Genomic DNA, 19,377 nt, shown 5'->3' with positions numbered 1-19,377 from the left:
TACCATCTTCTTTCGACTTAAAAAAATATTAGATTCAGTGATGTTTTTAAGCTCATCTTTATTTTACAGTGATGAGAAAATTCCAGGTCCTCTTTCGAAAGTCAAATATTACGACATCGTAGAAAAGTCGGCGACCTACCATTATGTTATTTAATTGACGTTAATCAATAATCTCATCTTTTATCTGTCTTATCGCGCTAATTACAGAGATAATTACTGAAAAACACAATTAAATCAGGCGTTTTTTTATCTTTATCTTTAGTATATGTATAAACGGTCGGACACCAGGTGGTAGTGATCAGATAATTCCTTAATCGGAGAAACTGAAAACGTATTGTGGACAGGTGAGTGAAAATAAAATTTTCATTTTTAAAAATCATTCATATTTTGTAAACTGGACCTTTGCACATCTCAAAACAAGTTGTAAATAAACAAATTGGAAGGTGCTTCCTACGCTTTTAAAGTTGTGGAGTTTCCATTTAGGAAAACTTCTAGAAGCGTAATTTAATTTAAGCTCTTACTTTGCAACTTCACCAAACTCTCTTTCATTCAAGTAAATTCAGAAACGAGCGTAAACAATCTTACTTACATTTGAAGGTTTAGCCAAACCAACGCGATCAGCTGGCATGCAGCGATGGCGATCAGACTTATATGCATGCATTGATCGCCATCACTGCACGCCGGCTGATGGCGTTGATTTGGCTGAACCTTGAGTGCTTTTCATAGAAAAAACTTAACGAACTTCTTCTTTTAGTGTCGACAACAAACCTACACAGTGTCAGCCCAAAACTCCGCCGCCGCCAAAAACGAAATTTGAAGATTCACTAAATAACCTTCCCCCTTACCTTCCTTTCTTTACATCCCACTACTCTGTGGTCATATCATATGCAATGAAAATGTATAGTCTGATTAGCTGATGTATACTTACTTATAGTTTTTCTGATTTTCTAGGATGTTGCGTTTCGTCGTACTCCTGGCGGGCTTAGCCCTGACCTTGGCCTTCAAGAACCCGCACTATTCCGGGGACAGGACCACCATGGTCCATCTTTTCGAGTGGAAGTGGGACGACATTGCTGACGAGTGCGAAAGGTTCTTGGGACCTAACGGATTTGGTGGTATTCAGGTAAGATGGAATTTATTTTAGCATAATTTTTATAGACCCTAAATATGAGATCAGTTTTATAGGTTAAGGTGTTAATATGAACGAGTTGCTACCTTTAAGTTATGGCAAAGATCAGTTTTTTGCCAGGACTTAGTAATGTGATAGATAGTAGGCTGTGGTTTACCTGTCCTCATCATAATTGTTGACTTCAACTTATCAATAAGAACCTTAGGCTGCAATTCCAATTAACGACAGCAACCGACTTTGCGACATTGTGTGATGGCGGTAAAAAGTGGCTGAAAAAGTTCCTAATCCTTACAGACAAAAATGGGTCTAATCCTATCTTTTGTTCCCACCATTGTAACTCCTGAATAAGCCAGGTTTATAATAGCCCAACCGATAGATCAAACATAACTGGACACAGGTACTTATCCAGCATCACGCTTCCAGATCTCTCCTCCCAACGAGAACCTGATCATCCGAGCCCACAACCGCCCCTGGTGGGAGCGCTACCAGCCCATGTCCTACCGCCTGATAACCCGCTCTGGCAATGAGCAGCAGTTCACCAACATGGTCAGACGGTGCAACAACGTCGGTGTCAGGTTTGTTTTGAGATTTTAATGGATGGATAGAATAGTATCTGCAGATATGGAAAGGTGGAGTAAACAGGTTTCCGAATGTGATCCACGGCTTGGGAATCAGTATGGGATATCCACCACTCGATATTCTCAACCTGAATGAAAATGCAGTCCGAGATCGTCCCCTAAAGTTTTGGGGAAGATTTTAAGGTCAGCAGTGAACTGCCATTGACTCAAATAATGACGATGAAACTGACAAAATACTTTTAGTTTTACGGAGATGTGTCGGACAATTTCATATAAGGCAAAGATATATTTACGAAATAGATAAGCTTCTATATAAAGATAAAGAGTCTCACCTCAACCCATAGCATTTCAGACATCAAATAAGGATTCCCTTAATTTAGTCAAAAGAGCACATAAAGGAATAGCCTATATTTGAAATGATAAGATCTCTTGTCTCTCTTTGAAGCATAAAGTTAATCTTCTCTCAGGATCTATGTCGACGCCATCATCAACCACATGACTGGTACCTGGAGCGAGAACGTAGGAACCGCAGGCAGCACAGCCACCTTTGGGCAGTGGAGCTACCCAGCTGTTCCCTACGGATGGAATGACTTCAACTGGCCTAACTGCGTCATTCAGGGATCCGACTACGCCAACAACGCCGAAAGAGTAAGCACTTGATCAACAATCTTGCTTTGTGCATAGACCACGATTTGAAATTGTAAGCCTGGGTTGCACCATCTTACTTTAACTTTGACAAACGTCAAAATCTGTCGAACTCCATACAAAAAGCACCGGTTATTTATAGTTACTGTCAAAGTTAGGTCGTGCAACTCAGCCTAAAGTTTTAGCTTAGGCGTAGACCACCGATTTTTAGTTGGCCGATAGTTGGATCGGGCTGTTAATCAGTATGAAGTTCTATGAAAGTGCGCAAGTTACACCGATTTGGTATCGGCCATTTCTTCATACAAATTAGAATCGGGCCTAACTATCGGCCAACTAAAAATCGGTGGGCTGCGCTGAGGCTTAAAAGTAGCTTACCAGTTACCACCTTTGGTTATTTGATTTCTCATGATCCATAATAACAACTCCCTTTGCACTACTATATTTATTTTAATTTAAATCAGAAGTCTGTCAGGTTGCACGAGTATGACCTTCTCCATTTATAATTCTTCATCTTTAGATACCTAAGTGTAATATGCAATCGCTTTCGGCGGGTTTCAAACCCGCAACCATATCTGAATTTGTAGTTCCTATACCCATAAGGAGAAACGATATTCGTAGGTGGATACTTGAAGTATTTTAGTTATAATTCTTTTCTTATCCTAGGTCCGTAACTGCGAGCTGTCTGGTCTGAAGGACTTGAACCAAGGCACCGAGCACGTTCGTACCATGATTGTCAACTACATGAACCATCTGATCGACTTGGGTGTCGCTGGTTTTAGGTAAACATTATAATTAACTGTTGTCTCACACAACTTTTAGTGGTTATTTTACTATAGAAATTTTAGGAGCCAAAAGCATATGATGCGTTGCAGCACCTCACTGTAAAGATATCGTCGTATCGCGCGCTCGTGTGCCTGCCACAGATATTTCTAATGTAAGACGATGCAGCGCCATTCGCTCCGGCGTTGCACCACCGCCACAACGCACCGTGTGCTTTGGCTCTTAAGTGGCACACTTTATAATACACTTCATAGTGCCTACAGACAGAGGCCTATAAGAATTCAAAATTCTAATAGTTTATTCAGTACATAGGCCCTTTCCAGGGCACTTAAACACGTCCCAAATATAGCTTGCCCTATCACCACTTCGAGATAACATATGGGCTGGTGCTGAGAAGAAGTGGCGGAAGAAACTCACGCTTGTATTCACAAACATTACTATATTTAGTATGAAGTTTCACAATGCGCGTGGACGCACAGGGTCACAAACGAACCAATCACAGAGCTCTATTCAACGCTGTACGTTCGATTTGCTGCTTCACTTAAGCAAGCATTGTTTGTGAATACGGGCGTCAGTCACGTTTGAACATTATTGTTGTACTTACCAGAATTGACGCAGCCAAGCACATGTGGCCAGGAGACCTTCGCATCATCTACGAGAGGCTTCGCAACCTCAACACGAACCACGGATTCCCCGCCGGCGCCCGTCCCTACATCTACCAGGAGGTCATTGATCTTGGAGGAGAGGCCGTCACCAAACACGAGTACACTCCTCTGGCTGCTGTCACCGAGTTCAAGTTCGGAATGGAGCTCAGCAGGGCTTTCCAACGCGGCAACCAGCTGAGGTAATTTAGATACAATACCTATTAGTTCACGAGCCGGAAGACTTAGTGTGGAAAGGCCTCCCACTAGGAGGATCGACGATCACCGACGATCTGGTGAAGGTCGCGAGGGGTGCCTGGATGAGGACGGCGCAAGACCGATCTTTGTGGAAATCCTTGGGGAGGCCTTTGTCCAGCAGTGGACGTCATTCGGCTGAAACGAATGAACTTATAGTTCTATACTTTGCTGTCATCATTAATATGTAAGCATACCAACTATGTTTAGAAAGAGTATGACATTTTTACCCTCATTTATTAAGTTCTATATTGCTAATTTTCTAACAGTCAGACATTGGTCCAACAGAGAACTACCAATTCAGCAAAAAAGTTCCAAAAATTTCACCCGTTTTACAAACCTTTATCTTCTATTTATTTATTCTGCTGTTTAATTCTTTTCGTTTTGCGCCCCTCAATGATAGTAATTTCATCCATCAATATCAGAAATGCAAAGGGAACACCGCATTTCATGAAGCAACTAAAATATCGCAGTCAAACTTCCAATCAAAAAATTCGGATATGTAATTTTAATTCTTCTAGATGGTTAGTCAACTGGGGACCACAATGGGGTCTGATGGACTCCGAAGACTCTCTCACATTCATCGACAACCACGATAACCAGCGCGGTCACGGAGCGGGCGGCAACATCCTCACCCACAGACAGCCTAAGGAGTACAAGGCAGCTATCGCTTTCATGTTGGCCCATCCTTATGGAGAGCCCCAACTGATGAGCAGCTACTCGTTTACTGACACTGAAGCTGGACCCCCGATGAATAGCAACCAGGATATCATCTCGCCTTCTATCAACTCGGTAAGTTAGCTCGTTAGGAAGTCTTAAAGGGATGTGTTCTTGCTCATAGATCGCATTATTTGGGTGAGATTGAAGTATCCCATCCATGGTATTTCCATGCATTCGAAAGTATATCAGCTTCACATTCAGGTTTTGCATGAATATGACTACATCGGTATAAGTAGAGTAGGACGGTCACCTGCTTAATAGACCTATGACCTCATAAGATAACAGGAAGCTGGACTCCATTCCTTACGTTCAGCATTGGACGCTGGTGTCTGATGACGATGATGATTACAAGATATCCCATATCACTACATAGAATAATACAAAGTCGCTTTCCGCCGTCTGTCCCTTCCCTATGTATGCTTAGATCTTTAGAACTACGCAATGGATTTTGATACGGTTTTAGGTTTATAGGTATAACACGTTTCATGAATATTATTACAGAGAAAAGCCGGGAAATTCCATTGCAACCGTGCGAAGCCGGAGCGGGCCGCTAGTTACTTCATAAATTTCTTCATCATTTCACCTAACCACCGTTTTCCAGGACGGCACCTGCGGCAACGGATGGGTGTGCGAGCACCGCTGGCGCCAGATCTTCCAGATGGTGCAATTCAGGAACGTTGCTGGCAACACTGGCCTGAACGACTGGTGGGACAACGGTAGCAACCAGATCGCCTTCTGCCGTGGTGGACAGGCCTTCATTGCTTTCAACAACGACCTGTGGGATCTGAGCCAGACTCTGCAGGTCAGTTTTGTCTATTTACTTACTTATTTATTGGTCATGAACATACCTCTATTGGGTAAGATAGCTCGGTATGAAATCCTAATTAATTTTGTAGGTTTCCGTGTGTCAAAGAAACAAAAACGGAATCCATGGACAAAGAACATGGAGCAATAAATAACATTTGGATTTCATTTTGAATTATGATAACTTAGTTTAAATCTGGTTTTAAAGTATGTGAAATGACTTTAAACATGAAAAAAGTCAGTAGCTCCAGTAAAATGGTCGGGGCCAATATAATATTGATATGCTGTTGACTAATTAAGACGAAGAAGTCGGTCGGTCGTTGTGATAGGGATAGAGACATGCGATTTTTGGTTTTACGAAGGTAATACGATAGAGAATAATACAAAGTAATAAAAACCACCGGTTATAGGGGCATTTTTTGGAGAAATTTATCAAATAACCAAAAAAACACGAATTTAAAAGCAGATTTTTTTTTCAAAAAATATCATTTTTTATTATTTGTTGGCCTTTTTTGTGTATTTTATGTATTCTTTTAGTATCGCCTGTTATTTAGCATTATTACTGTTTTTATTTTATCAGGATATACCTCTTAGTTTAAAAGTTATTACGTTTTCTTTACAATAAGTTATTGGAAGAAAAAAAATTCTATAAAAAATTTAAAAAAAATCTCAAAAATTTTTTGACCTCTTTTTTGTCGATAAAAATAGGTCTAGTTTCATTTATTTTCATATGTACACTTTAACGTGACTCACACTGTATAAATATTATAAAATATCTTATACAGACATGTCTGCCCGCGGGCCAGTACTGCGACATAATCTCGGGCTCCCGCAGCGGTAATGGATGCACCGGCAAGGTCGTGACCGTCGGCAACGACGGCCGCGCCCACATCTCCGTCGGAGCTAACGAATACGACATGATGCTGGCTATCCACGTAGGAACACAGGTATGATTATTTTTAACGCATTCGGGTAAGCCTAATAAGTTAAGTTGGGAGAGGGTTCTATTATGAAGTCTTGGGGTCCGATTAAAGACTGATACCGGTTTCCACTATCAATCCCTAATTTTTAAGTGACCCCTATGGTTTTCGTAGGGGTCACTTAAAATTAGGGATTGACGGTGAAAACTGGCATAAGACCAAGGAAGAGCTAAGAGGAACAGAATGCAGAGGGCGTAGTGTTTTTTTAACGCAATTATGTAAGCTTACTTAATGATTTTTTTGTGAGTGGGAATCATTGAAATGAAGGTTAAATTAATAAGCTAAAGGTAATTGCAGTTAATACTGGTAGTCCTTGCATTATTAGATTTATACTATGCCTGGGAATTAATCATTAATTGAAATCAACTACTGTTAATTTCGAAGTTTTTCTATAGATATTTACTTTTCAACTTGGAGCTACAATATTTAATCCTTCTGGCATAGTGATCTTTGATACAATAAAATAAAGTCCAAAATTGAAAATCATGGAACTCTACCATCGAAATTACAGTAAAACAACGGTTTGCATGTCACACGGAAGTTAAAATAAGCAAGCTCTATAAAACATTGTAAAATTTGCATACATATAATGGAAAACGGATATGCTTCAGTTTGGCGAGGGTTTTCATGTTTAACTTTAAGCGCTCGTGAAATTATACGTTTATTTTGGAAATTACTTATTATAAATGTAAGAAAATGTTACTCACTGACTGATCTGTCAACACATAGCTCAACCCACTGAATGGACTGTGCCACAGACTGTGCTGAAATACACGTAAATAGATATAATGACGTAGGCATCTGTTAAGAAAGGATTTTAAAAAATTCACCCCCTAAGGGATGAAACGGGTCCATATGGGAAAACAACAAAGATTTTGTGCAAAGCCGCGGGTAAAAAGCTGGCTAAATACACATGTTTTTCTTCTTTAGGGATTTCTAAGTAAGCTATATATTTTTCATACTAAAATAAGATGCTAACCTATTTTTCTTTTATTTCCAGTCGAGAATCTAAAGGCCGATCTGAAGATGCGATTCGAGAGATGAAGACTTGAATTTTTGATTTAAATTCTGTACCGTATTTATTCTTGTTACTCAAAGGACTTACGAACAATAAAAACATGCTTGACGAACCCGTAATTTTAATTAGGCTTTTGTTATTCAATTAGTATCCTTTCTTAGTGAACGAACTTTATAAGGCTGAGTTGCATCACCTTAACTGTAACCGGTGTTTTTGTATGAAGTTTGCAAGACTTTTGACGCTTGTTAACGTTAAAGTAAGATGGTGCAACCAGGGTAAGTCTGGGTTCAATTCCTAGATAAGACAGTTATAGTGTAAGTAACCTTCGTATTTGTTTGCATTTATCAAATCTGACGATATAATTTTTACCTCAATTGTTACCCCGTGGTTTGACGATAAGATACGACTGTATATGAAGCCTAGGCGCAGACCACCGATTTGTAGTCGTCCGATAGTTGGGCCCGATTCTAATTTGTATGAAGAATCGGCCGATATCAAATCACTTTCATTTTAATAGCCTGACCTAACTATCAGCCAACTAAAAGTCGGTGGTCCGCGCCTAGGCGAAATCGTATAGTTAGTTGGACAACACTGAAGTACAAGAGGGCGCTACTATCAATACTGGGTTATCTATCAGATACAAAGCCTGTGCAGTGACTAGAATACTAACCGGCCACTGCAAACTAAACAAACACAAATCAAACATGAACATGACCGAGGAAACTGTGCAGATTCTGCCATACAGAAAAAGAAATGGCCATGCATGTTCTTTGCTCATGCGGCCCGCTTATGAGCAAAAGAAGTCGCGCTGTCGGTGCACCGCATCCGCGGTGATACTGACACGTTTGCGGAGCATATCGTCGGTGAGCCGACGGTCAAACGTCGGTTCAATATAATATCAAAAGTATCCATCTCGGGCGACACATCATGCATCCGGATGAGATAGCAGATATCACGCTCCAAAGAATCTGAAAATTTATAGACTCAACGGGACTAAGCAGTGAACTCTAAAGACAAGGGCTGCCATAATAGATCAAATCTGGTCGAGCTGGCGCAAATGAAGGCCCAAAAACCAATAATAATAATATCTATCAGTACCAATTTTCGTGGACGTTTCAGAATCGTGACATCAAGTCGCGCTCTGTAGGATCAAAATTAATAAATATTCAAGAATGGCTGACATTTTTACCAAGGAATCGTTGTCATTACACACCTACACGTTTCACACAAAATTTACTTAATAGGCTTCTACGAGGAAAACGTAGGCGACTGTAATCGGAGATACTATTTTATGATAATCATTATTTTCCTTCGGAAAAACACATGATACTTGTCTAAAGGCTTCGATGCTAAAAATAAAATACTTTGTCAGTAAAGTAAGGTACAATTACCGTTTATATGAATTTTATTGTACATAAAAAGCCAAAAAAAGAAATAGCTGATTCATTATAACGATACCTATATTTGATAGAAATAAAAAGAAAATTGTTAGGCTTGGAAAGTCTGACTAAATACTTTTTATTAGCTAAAAGTAAAATCTTTAACCTAACCTTCTTGACTTCATTGAAATATTTAAGGCAAACTACATTATAACATGTAGAATTGAGCACACAAAAAATAAAACCGACTCCAAAAAACCTACACTAAAAAGTAGAATAATAATTACTAATTACCTACTTATTTATTAGGACGAATTATTAATATTTATGTAGGTATACCATGATTGATACTTCTGGAGTCGGTGCCAAGATTATGAAACATGTAAAGTTTGCCTGCACCGACTCCAAAAGTATCAATCATGGTATACCTACATAAATATTAATAATTCGTCCTAATAAATAAGTAGGTAATTAGTAATTATTATTCTACTTTTTAGTGTAGGTTTTTTGGAGTCGGTTTTATTTTTTTTTATAAAATTTAACTTATTTCTTGCTTTTTAGTTAACTAATTATTACCTTGATGTTACCACTGAAGGTAGGCAGTACATTGAGACCATATTCTTAATGTATATTATAAAAAAGTTCATCCCCAATTTTCCACCCTTGGGGGTGAAATATTTTCTTCAAATTCGCATGAAACCACCCTTTTGATAATACCTATTCAACAAAAAAATAATCGTTCAAATTGGTTCATAATCGGCGGAGATATTGCGTATAAAAAAGTTCATCCCCAATTTTCCACCCTTGGGGGTTGTTTTTTTTATTATTAAATTTAAATGGGACCACCCTTGAGGTATTACCTATACGCTGAAAAAAGATTTGTTCAAATCGGTTCATAATTGGCGGAGTTATCGCGTAACAAACATAGAAAAAAAAAAAAAAAAAAAAAAAAAAAACATACGGGTCGAATTGAGAACCTCCTCCTTTTTTTGAAGTCGGTTGAAAATGAATGAATGGAAAGTATGTCAATTGAATTGTTAGTATTTCAAATATTAAATCGTTTTACCATTCCACGCTACCATTTGTTGTACTGAAATGAATTTTATTAACAACCACGAGTTTTGCTTTGCCATTTTTCCAGCTATTGTGCCTTTACTTGAATGATTAATGCTAGTTTCAAGTCCGCAAAGCAATTCTTAAAAATTGCGAACGGAATAATCACAGACAGAGTCTCTAGACTACATTTTGGTTTCATCGAATCTCAATAATATCATCTAATTAAGTGCTTTTCCTAATTACCAAATTTTCATTTGTACAAGCAACAAGTTATTTATCTAATCAAAATGTTAATTGGGTTGTTCTAGGTGCTAAAAATATTATTTCTCATAAGTAGTATAAAATATAGTTTCTCGAAATCCGTGGGGGAAGACTTTTGTCCAACTGTGGATGGCATTAGATTGAAACGAACGAACGAGGATCATCATTTCAGCCACAAGACGTCCACTGCTGAACATAGGCCTCCCCCAATGACTTCCACATCGCACGGTTGGTAGCGGCCTGCATCCAGCGCCTTCCTGCTACCTTTATCAGGTCGTCGGTCCACCGTGTGGGTGGACGTCCCACGCTGCGTTTTCCGGTACGCGGCTTCCATTCCAGAACCTTGCTGAACGAACGAGGATGCCATATCCAAAAATATTGTAAATCAGAAGTGATAGCTCGTATGAAAATCAAAAAGCTGCGAAGATGGTGTCCAAAAAGGTGTAGGTAAATAATGATAATTATTTTGAAGTACCTAGCCTACCCAGATTAGGCAAGGCAGATTTAACGCGGGTTATCTGTAACCCTAATAATAATAATCTTGGTCTGCCAAGAGCAAAGCTAAGTTAGTTGTTAGTTTAGTTCAGATAGTTAACGTAGAGCTTGCAGAATGTGCACAAGTACACAACTACGGAAAACTGCGTTACCTATGCGCCCGGAATAACAGTAAGCTTCTGTGTTTTCCGTTCTCCAAAGAAATGGTGGTCAAATAGCGGTGCTACATTGTATGAATTTGTTATTTCATAAGTTTACTAATGTGCCAACTTCCAGGTAGTTTTCTTTGTTGCTGGATAAACGTTTGCTTTTGAAATACACAGTTAAACTTGTGGTTAAACTTAGCTTTTTTAGTTCCTGGAAGAAATGTTGAGTGTTTAATTTAGCTAGAGTTTTAGTTTAGGTTAGGAAAGAAAAGTTAGAACAATAAATACTAAACTTTTTCAATCAGTGTACCTACCATGAGTTTACGTTAGGTGTGCTCGCTAGCGAGTACGTCAAAAATCTCTATGAAGATTTTGTTTCTTGAAATTAGCCGCTAGGGGCGCTGCACAATATGTCATACAATTAATGTCATTTTTTTACGCAGTCGCTAGCGAGCACATCTAACGTAAACTCATGGTAAGCACACAGTTGTTCCTGAAAGAAATTTTGAGTGCTTAATGTTTAGGTCAATTGGAATAAAAGCTACAACTTTAAATAAAACAGTTAAGTAATTTAGTCCTGCGGGGCGATGAATCCCTTCAGATTGTATCCTACCTACTTTTATATTTCCTGTACAACGAGTCTCAACCGACAAGGAACCCACAAGGTGGACCGACGACCTCATAACAGTAGCAGGAATACGCTGGATGTAGGCCGCTACCAACCGAGCGATGTGGAAGTTATAGGGGGAGGCCTATGTTCGTTCAGCAGCAGGACGTCCTCCTGTTACCTTACTCCTTACTCAAATGTAGCTCTAATATACATTTTTTTTACATTGCACGTGTGTGTGTTAGCATTTATTTACCAATCACATTTTCTTCCTCGTTACTTGATTTATTATGCGAGAAAAAATCTTCTTTGGAGCAACTTTTCAAATTCGTAGTAGATATTTTTAAAAGATTTATGATTTTTTCCATTCATCGACTGGATATTTATTTTAAAGTCGATGAATGTTAACAGCATTTATAATTAAGTTAGCCTTTTCAAATGGATTGTATCGGGTTACTGTTTCAGAACTTTAGAACCAAAATTAATTAATTTGCTTATTTTCAAACAAACTTGCAAAAGTCTTTGAAACATTGAAACCTTTAGAATTTCGACTTTACTTTTCATCAAAAAGCAATCACTACTTTGAAGTTTAACACAATTTATAAGCCGTGTTTGGTTCAAAAGTATGTTTATTTAAAACTTACTATTTTTGAATATTTTAAGGATACCTATCTAAATCAGTTATTAAAATTTCTTAGCGATTAGAGTCGCTTCTCAAACTAATTTATAAATAACTTGAAAAAATCGAACTGCCTAAGGCGGGAATAGAACCCACGACCGCTTGCCGGGCGACTGCTCTTCCATCTGAGCTACTTAGACATTGAGTGTGTTAGTGGATCGTGGGTTCGATTCCCGCCTTATAGGCAGTTCGATTTTTTCAAGTTATTTATAATTTACTCTAAATCTATAAAATGATACATGAGGTAGGCTTAACGTTAAATGCGTTCTTCACCAGTTTTTTTGAAGTAACAGTATGTTATTTTAGGGAAATACAAGAATAAATATGTTAAAATGCGCCTCTTTCCCAATTTATGCGTAAATTGTATAATCTCATGCCACCCAACATTATTAATCCTAGTGTTAAGCTCGAAATAGGTTAGTTAAACCTTACACGTTAACTAGAACGTCTAAACAACATGCTACGTGGCAAGCGATATCTTGACAGTTCGCAAACAACGCTGCGCTTGCGGTCTACGTCATAGTGCATGCCAACGTAAATATTTGACTTTCGCCAAAAATACGCTACGATCAAAATTGAGATTTGTGAAGTTATTTTTGGGCAGACATGTGTAGTTATGCTGATGAATGATTTGTGTTCTATTGAATTATGATCTGATTACAAAATATTTAAAATTATAACAATGTTAGAACAGGGGTTTACTTGATACTTTGTGAGTAAGTACCTACTCGTACCTATTGGTGCACACTGAATACCAGCGTCGTGGCCTTCCCCACCGTGGGCCACGGCATATTATGCTGAGTGAAGTCCCATTGCGATGGGCATCACTGTTGCGACAGGATAGCACTGCTCAGTTCACTTTTTATTTCCTTGTAATATTTATGTGCTATGTCCGTATTCTATTCTTTGTCCTTAACTAAGTGATGTTCATCGTAATAAATGTTTCTTTCTTTCTTTCCTATTATGTAGTTATGACCAATATTGGTTTCCATACTAATTACAAGTACGTACAAAACATTCTTAGATCAGGTAAGTGTAAAGCTCTACAAATGGTAAATGGTCGACTTGAAGCGTAGTTAAGTACCCGCAGTAATATACCCGCAGTAATACCCACTCTCTTAAGAAATGAAATCTGTAGATCGAAACAATCACATGCTTGAATTTTCTTTGCCTAAGCATGAATCGAGTTTTTAGCTCTGTTTAAGAATACAATTGTATTAACCGACTTAAAAAAGAAGGTTTTTAGTGTTTAGCACAAATATATTAATTTGATGTCCTTTAAGATATACTTCAATTTATTAACATTCGTATAATTAAGCAATAGGTAAAAAGGACACGATAAATTGGAATCCTTGCGCAATTATGTCGACTAATGAAGACACAGTCGTGTAAAACGAATTAAATGCTACCTGCCTCTTGGGGAAGTCCCGAATTAAATACATATTAATCGTAGGATTATTCTGTTAGTAGATACTTAAGCCGAGAGCTTTCTCTGGAGGGGCTATTTACTGCTAATAATGTTTTTGGTTGGTAGTTTGTACGAGTATAGACCTAGGGCCAAACATCCGAGTGTGGAAAATTGGCAATTTAATATTAGACCAATACAGGACTGAAAGAGTGTGGAAAATTCTGTTGTATTGTTCTGACAGTAAAATTTTTTAACGGTACCGTAATTTGATGTGAGTTTGAGTATTGAATTATGAAATATTTGTTTGGTGTCGCTGAAGAAAATATTTCATTTTTTTTTTTCATTTTTAAATGTCTGAGTTTAAATTACTTTCTGAAATATTTTAATTGTAAAATCTCAACACCTAAAAATGATAGAATATTTTGCTGTACCTAAGGGCTTGTCTCTATTCTAATTTTCATAAAAAATACAAATAGGCATGTCCACCACTTTCACTGTAATAAAGTAGGTACCTACATAATATTTATTTTACTCTTTGAACTCTGTGTTGATAATAAAAGAGAATGTTTGATTTAGACGGGTCTAAGGAAAGCTGATTGCTCATTCATTTATAATTTCCCTTTACGAGTAAATATCGCAATGAACTAACGAGTGGGAATTCCTTGTAAGACAGGATTTACTTAGCCAGTTTGAACTGAAGTAAGAGTATGTTTCCTCGGAACCCAAGCGACCCAACTTAGTTTGAATTTAACAATTTGGGATCGATTTTTGGAACTTTTTGTTTCGTGACATTTACTGTAGCGGAACGGAAGACGATTCTTGAGACATTTTGAAGAGTTTTAAATATGAATATCTAGTCGAAACTTTTTGTTGAAGAATATCTTCTATAGCAACTACCTAAACTATACAGGATGGAAATGATAATAGTAATCTCACTCGATTATTTCTAAACTAAACAAGATATTGAAAACCCGGTTTCCGATCCTGAAAGTGCTTCACGAGCTCTATCAAACGTATCAATATAGGTTACAGAATAAACTGGATCTATCCGAAAATTCAATGTTTCCAGCAGAGTAGGTACCTGTTATTACCATTCCTAGGCAATTGAAGTAGATATTTCTTTCCACTCACCTATAGGTTCATGTTACGGCATTATACTTACATGTATGAATGTTTGAAAATAGACTTTTATCTTGGTAAATCTGAGGAAGCCATCTAATACAGCTACCAACTATAGAATCCTCAAAAATATAGGCCACTTTTTCATTTCCTAACTTTCTTTCTGCGAATTCATAAATTAGTTTTAGACTTCAAGGACGGCGATAACTTGTCTGGCTTTCCCTAGTTAAAGAATAAAAGATGGTGACACGTTCCTAGTGTCTATATTCTATACAATGTGACTGAAGTGGTGGTAATAGCTTCTACACACGGCTTCGCTAGGTTATATATAGTTTTGACCCAAATAAAGTTTGACTCGCGAGCCGGGACTATTCAATTATTAATGTACCAGATAGGCATACGGTAAATATTGCCTTCTATTGACATTACTAATATGGTAAGCATTACCCAAATTAGTTACGAATTCTGACGAAATTCTACGCAGTATTCTAATTAAGTGACTGAAAGGGTAGAATATGAAGGACACTCAAGGTTTTTTTAGTTTTGCAAAAAATATTTGTGATTTAATGTCATTTTGTGTTCGTTCTGCTGGATAAAGGCCTCCTCCAAGAATTTCCACAAAGACCGATCCTGCTTTGTTCAGGTGCTTCCACGGACCTTCATCATGTCGTCGATTCACTTATCAGGAGGTCTGCCTACGTCTTCCGGTCTATGGTTGACACTCGAGAAGTTTTTTTCCCCAACGGTCATCAGTACGAACGAGGTATTTTATACATGAGTAACTTAATGATCGCGTGGCAGGTCACCAATGCGCTGGACCGACCAAGTGAAAGCAGCAGTGGGAGACGGCTTATGTGACTGCACCAGACAGTCTGCCAACAGAGAGAGATGGAGGGAGATCGTGCGGAGAGTTGTATCCGCCTCTACAACCGATGTGAACAACGCCTCAACGTGACCACGACCGCTCTGCCAAGAGCGTAACGAATAAGAAGAAGAAGAACTTAATGTCGATTATTATACACTGAAAATATTATAACTTAGACAATGTTAGCCTGTCTAAAACGTCCTTTTTCCACCCTTTAGGCTGAAACAAAACTTGTTATATTTAATCCAAGTCCTTTATACTGATGAACGACTGGACAATAGGAACCTAAACTTTCCTTAAGCTTTGAGTTGAAATTAACTGACAATTTTACTAATTTCTATTTCCTCTCCCATTCTAAATAGGTACCTATTTCTTGTTTAATTATTTTAAAAGGGATTTGGTAAGACGAACTAGAAAGTTAAGGGAACTAGAGCTTTACGGCTAAAAGGGTAGGTAATATTTTATGTACAGTAGTAATGTAAGTAGGCTGTAAGTGGCGGTGACTATTTGAACATATTTAAAGTGGAAGAAAATGTTTACCTACGATTACGACATGGTTTGGTTATGTAAAAAAAATATTTTCATCTAAAAAATACACTCTTTGACTGACCCATACCCCATTGTTGAGAATAAAATAAGTAGGTAGTTTAGTTTTATTGTAACTAAATTAGATTTATTGTACTGTTGCTAATGTTGCTATACTTATAGATTATATTATTATTTTTCCTATATTCATTTCCTATGTTCTTGTGTTGTCATAATAAAATTTAGGTAAAAAAAAATGCATTAGGTAGGTGTATTTTAACATTCTATCTAGTACTTTTTTTACAATTACCGGTAACCGCAAAATAACGGACACCATTACAAAAAAGCTCCATACGCTATGTGATAATTGTCAAACACCGGTATCGGAATCTCCGCCCGCCTACCGGTCTCCGCCTTACTTCCCGCCCGCGCCTGTCCTGTCGCTCGCTTCAGTCGCTCACGTCGCTCGAAGCGGTACAACCGTGCGCTCGGACCGCGTCACACCACGTAAATTTTTAATCCCCGACCGATATTCACCTCCGAAATTAATTTCGAATTTGGAACAAATCGATCTTAGCTTTTTAAATGGTGTTTTATGTGCCAGTGTAAAGGTTTCAGCCAAATGGTGGCCGGTGTAGTTTTTTGAAGTGTGCCAAGTAAGTTTTTGAAGTGTACGCCAGTGGAGTTTTTTGGGCGGGCGTCCTGACATTCCTATTTCGACGGGGTAAGTTTTAAAATTCTCTTTTTCCGTTATATTTTAATATTAGTAACTGTTTATTTTCAGTAAAACTTGCAAGTATTATAATGTTTAAGTACTTTTTAAACATGAAAATAGTACCTACTTGATTTTTCTTGTGACCTATATTTAAAAGTTTTATTTGAAAGCTGTACCAAGTGACAAAAACTTATCTTAATTTTATAGATTATGTATAACAAGTAGGTACGTAATATTAATTATAATTTTATTATAATACGTACTGAGTTTACTCGACTGTCAGGTGACCTCCTACATCAAAGGCCGAGCCTTTAATTTTCCGAGAATTTGCCTTAACGTTGCGAGATATTTTACTATTTACAATGAAGCTTGAAATATTGTATTCCTTTATCATATTTTCTTCAATGATTTCGTTTCATTATTTCATCTTTAGCTCTTTGCCCGAAGGTTTATTGAGTTTCCACTGAACTGCGTACAAATTCAGGATAAAAACGTCCATTCAGTAACGATAAATTATCAGCTATCAGCTCTTTAAAATCGACTTAATTGTATAGAACCAAATGTCAACATTAACTTTAAAAGCTTTGTTATTTTGTATCTTGTTAGCGAAACAAACGAATTGTCTACAGCCGGTAAAACACTCTGTCTTTTTGCAGCGATAAAAACGGTTGACTGCATCGCTACTTGGCCTTTACGACTTTAAGAGATGGTATAACAAGCAAACAAGTTTGTATCAATTCAGTCTAGTGATGTCCTAGTTTACGTGACATGACTTGAAATGTCCTAAGAATCAATAAGTTATGATAGCATCGTCACGCGTCTAAATCACTGCAATTACGCTCGTAGGTAGGTAGTAGGTACCTATGCATCGATATTACGCACGTGAATTGCCATTCAATTAAATTACGCAGTCGGCTTTTGTTTTTTTTTTAGAAACAAAACAAGATTGGTCATTGCGGTTGCCGGAAAAGCTCTGAACTGAAAATGCTTTGCACAATAACGTTTAAAGATACTTAGGCCCGGTTCGACCAAACTTTTATCCGAGAATAACTCCTGCCATAACTGGCACATTGACAGTTTCAGTATGGGAAATATGTCAAAACTGACGTTTTATTCTGAGATAAATATTTACTCTTGTTTGGTCGAATCCACCCTTAGTAGGTAAAAGCCACTACCACCAACCGCGTGATATGGAAATCATCGGGGGAGGACTTGTTCAGCAGTGGGCGTCCTATGGCTGAAATGATGATGATGATGAAATGATGAGAGGAACGAAATGTCTGTCAAAATAGTCTAAAACGTAGCGCTGTGGCTGTGTTGTATTTGTATTAGAATCGACTGTGACATGTGGGTATAATAAAATAAAAATAATAATCACTATCGCTGCAGCTGTAATGTCTATAGATGTTAGAAAGTATCGTAGTTCTTGGATTGTGACAGAATCACTGCCATAAATGTAAGCTAAATGCCTAAAAGCATCATTATTATGGACCTGTTTTTCCCGGTGCGTGCCTCGTGTACAGGCACGAAATCCGATTATCACAATGAGTTTAGTACGATGACAGTACATTAACAAATCCGACGTGAACTGACACTCGTACGCTTGCAGCTTATTTGAAGCAGAAAATCGAACGCACAGCGTTGAATAGAGCTCTGTGATAGTTTCATAGTAAGGTCTATGAATACGGGCGTGAGTTTCGTACCTACTACGTGTTGTGTATCAAGTCTTATTAGTTACTTAGCATGTTAGCGAGCAATACAGCCACATGCTTAGCTTAGTTATAGTTGATAAGTTTAGTTAATAGTGTAACATGCAGCGTGGCCCACGCATGAACACGTTTTAAGATATTCTAGTTTATGATGATATACCCTTAAAGTACCTACGCACTGAACATTAATTTTATTTTGTTGTTTTTACTTGGAAAACGGAATACATGGACAAATATTACATCTGTATTTTTGTAATTATTTTTGTAATATTTGTCACTTTTTAACCAACAATCTGTAAATAAAGTACTATCCATGATGACGTCTAAAACACGACATATCTCATATTTTAACGGAGTAAAAAACTAGTATGGTGAATCATGACATCAAGAAAATATTGCGCCATCGTTAATGGTTAATATTGGACTAGTTTAAATACATATAACGATTACATAATTAAACATGATGTTAAATCTTGAAACTAGTTAGGTTTAAATCGAGTTTTGGATGTGTTCCAGATCGGTTTATATTTTATCGATTCCTATCACCAGTGACTTATTGATTCGAAGAAATATAAATTGATTTATTACTCATGGATTCATGCCATGTTACAATTTCATTGTAGAAAAGTTTGCAATTTGTTTGTAATTACGAATCAAAATCCAAAACTCATTCGTCAAATCATATTAATGTACTTCTGACTTTGAATTCAAATTATATTTCACATTCATTCACTTTGATTCAAGCGGCACAAATTACTTGACATTTGAAACCTTAATTAAATACCCTGAAACTTTTTTCATTGATTGATTGGAGAAAACTTTAGCTAAGTAAGATTTTAAATGAAATTAACCAAGCGTTGATT

General features: G+C 37.5%; 2 protein-coding genes across 4 annotated transcripts in view; both read left to right on the top strand.

The window, feature by feature from the left end:
• Positions 1-257: 257 nt before the first annotated feature.
• LOC135075724 (alpha-amylase 1-like) lies at positions 258-7,662 on the top strand. Of its 2 annotated transcripts, XM_063970175.1 has the most exons (10): positions 258-344; positions 952-1,123; positions 1,553-1,704; positions 2,175-2,355; positions 3,016-3,131; positions 3,740-3,976; positions 4,550-4,820; positions 5,350-5,550; positions 6,338-6,499; positions 7,533-7,662. In XM_063970175.1, the coding sequence occupies exons 2-10, from the start codon at positions 953-955 to the stop codon at positions 7,542-7,544; spliced, it is 1,503 nt and encodes a 500-aa protein (XP_063826245.1). In that variant the 5' UTR covers positions 258-344; position 952; the 3' UTR covers positions 7,545-7,662. The 2 variants fall into 2 exon arrangements, with proteins under 2 accessions (XP_063826245.1, XP_063826246.1); XM_063970176.1 differs by lacking the exon at positions 7,533-7,662 and having other exon boundaries at positions 6,338-6,505.
• An 8,894-nt stretch (positions 7,663-16,556) lies between these two features.
• The window catches only part of LOC135075741 (uncharacterized), a 155,332-nt gene continuing 152,511 nt past the window's right edge, over positions 16,557-19,377 (top strand). For both annotated transcript variants that reach the window (XM_063970209.1, XM_063970208.1), the window contains exon 1: positions 16,557-16,814. The gene's annotated coding sequence lies outside the window, so the exon portion shown is untranslated. The remainder of the gene's footprint in view (positions 16,815-19,377) is intronic.

The sequence above is a fragment of the Ostrinia nubilalis genome, chromosome 10 (assembly GCF_963855985.1).
Source record: "Ostrinia nubilalis chromosome 10, ilOstNubi1.1, whole genome shotgun sequence".
Taxonomy (NCBI): Eukaryota; Metazoa; Arthropoda; class Insecta; order Lepidoptera; family Crambidae; genus Ostrinia; species Ostrinia nubilalis.
The sequence above is the reverse complement of the archived record's forward strand: the minus strand, read 5'-3'. Positions and strand labels throughout refer to the sequence as shown.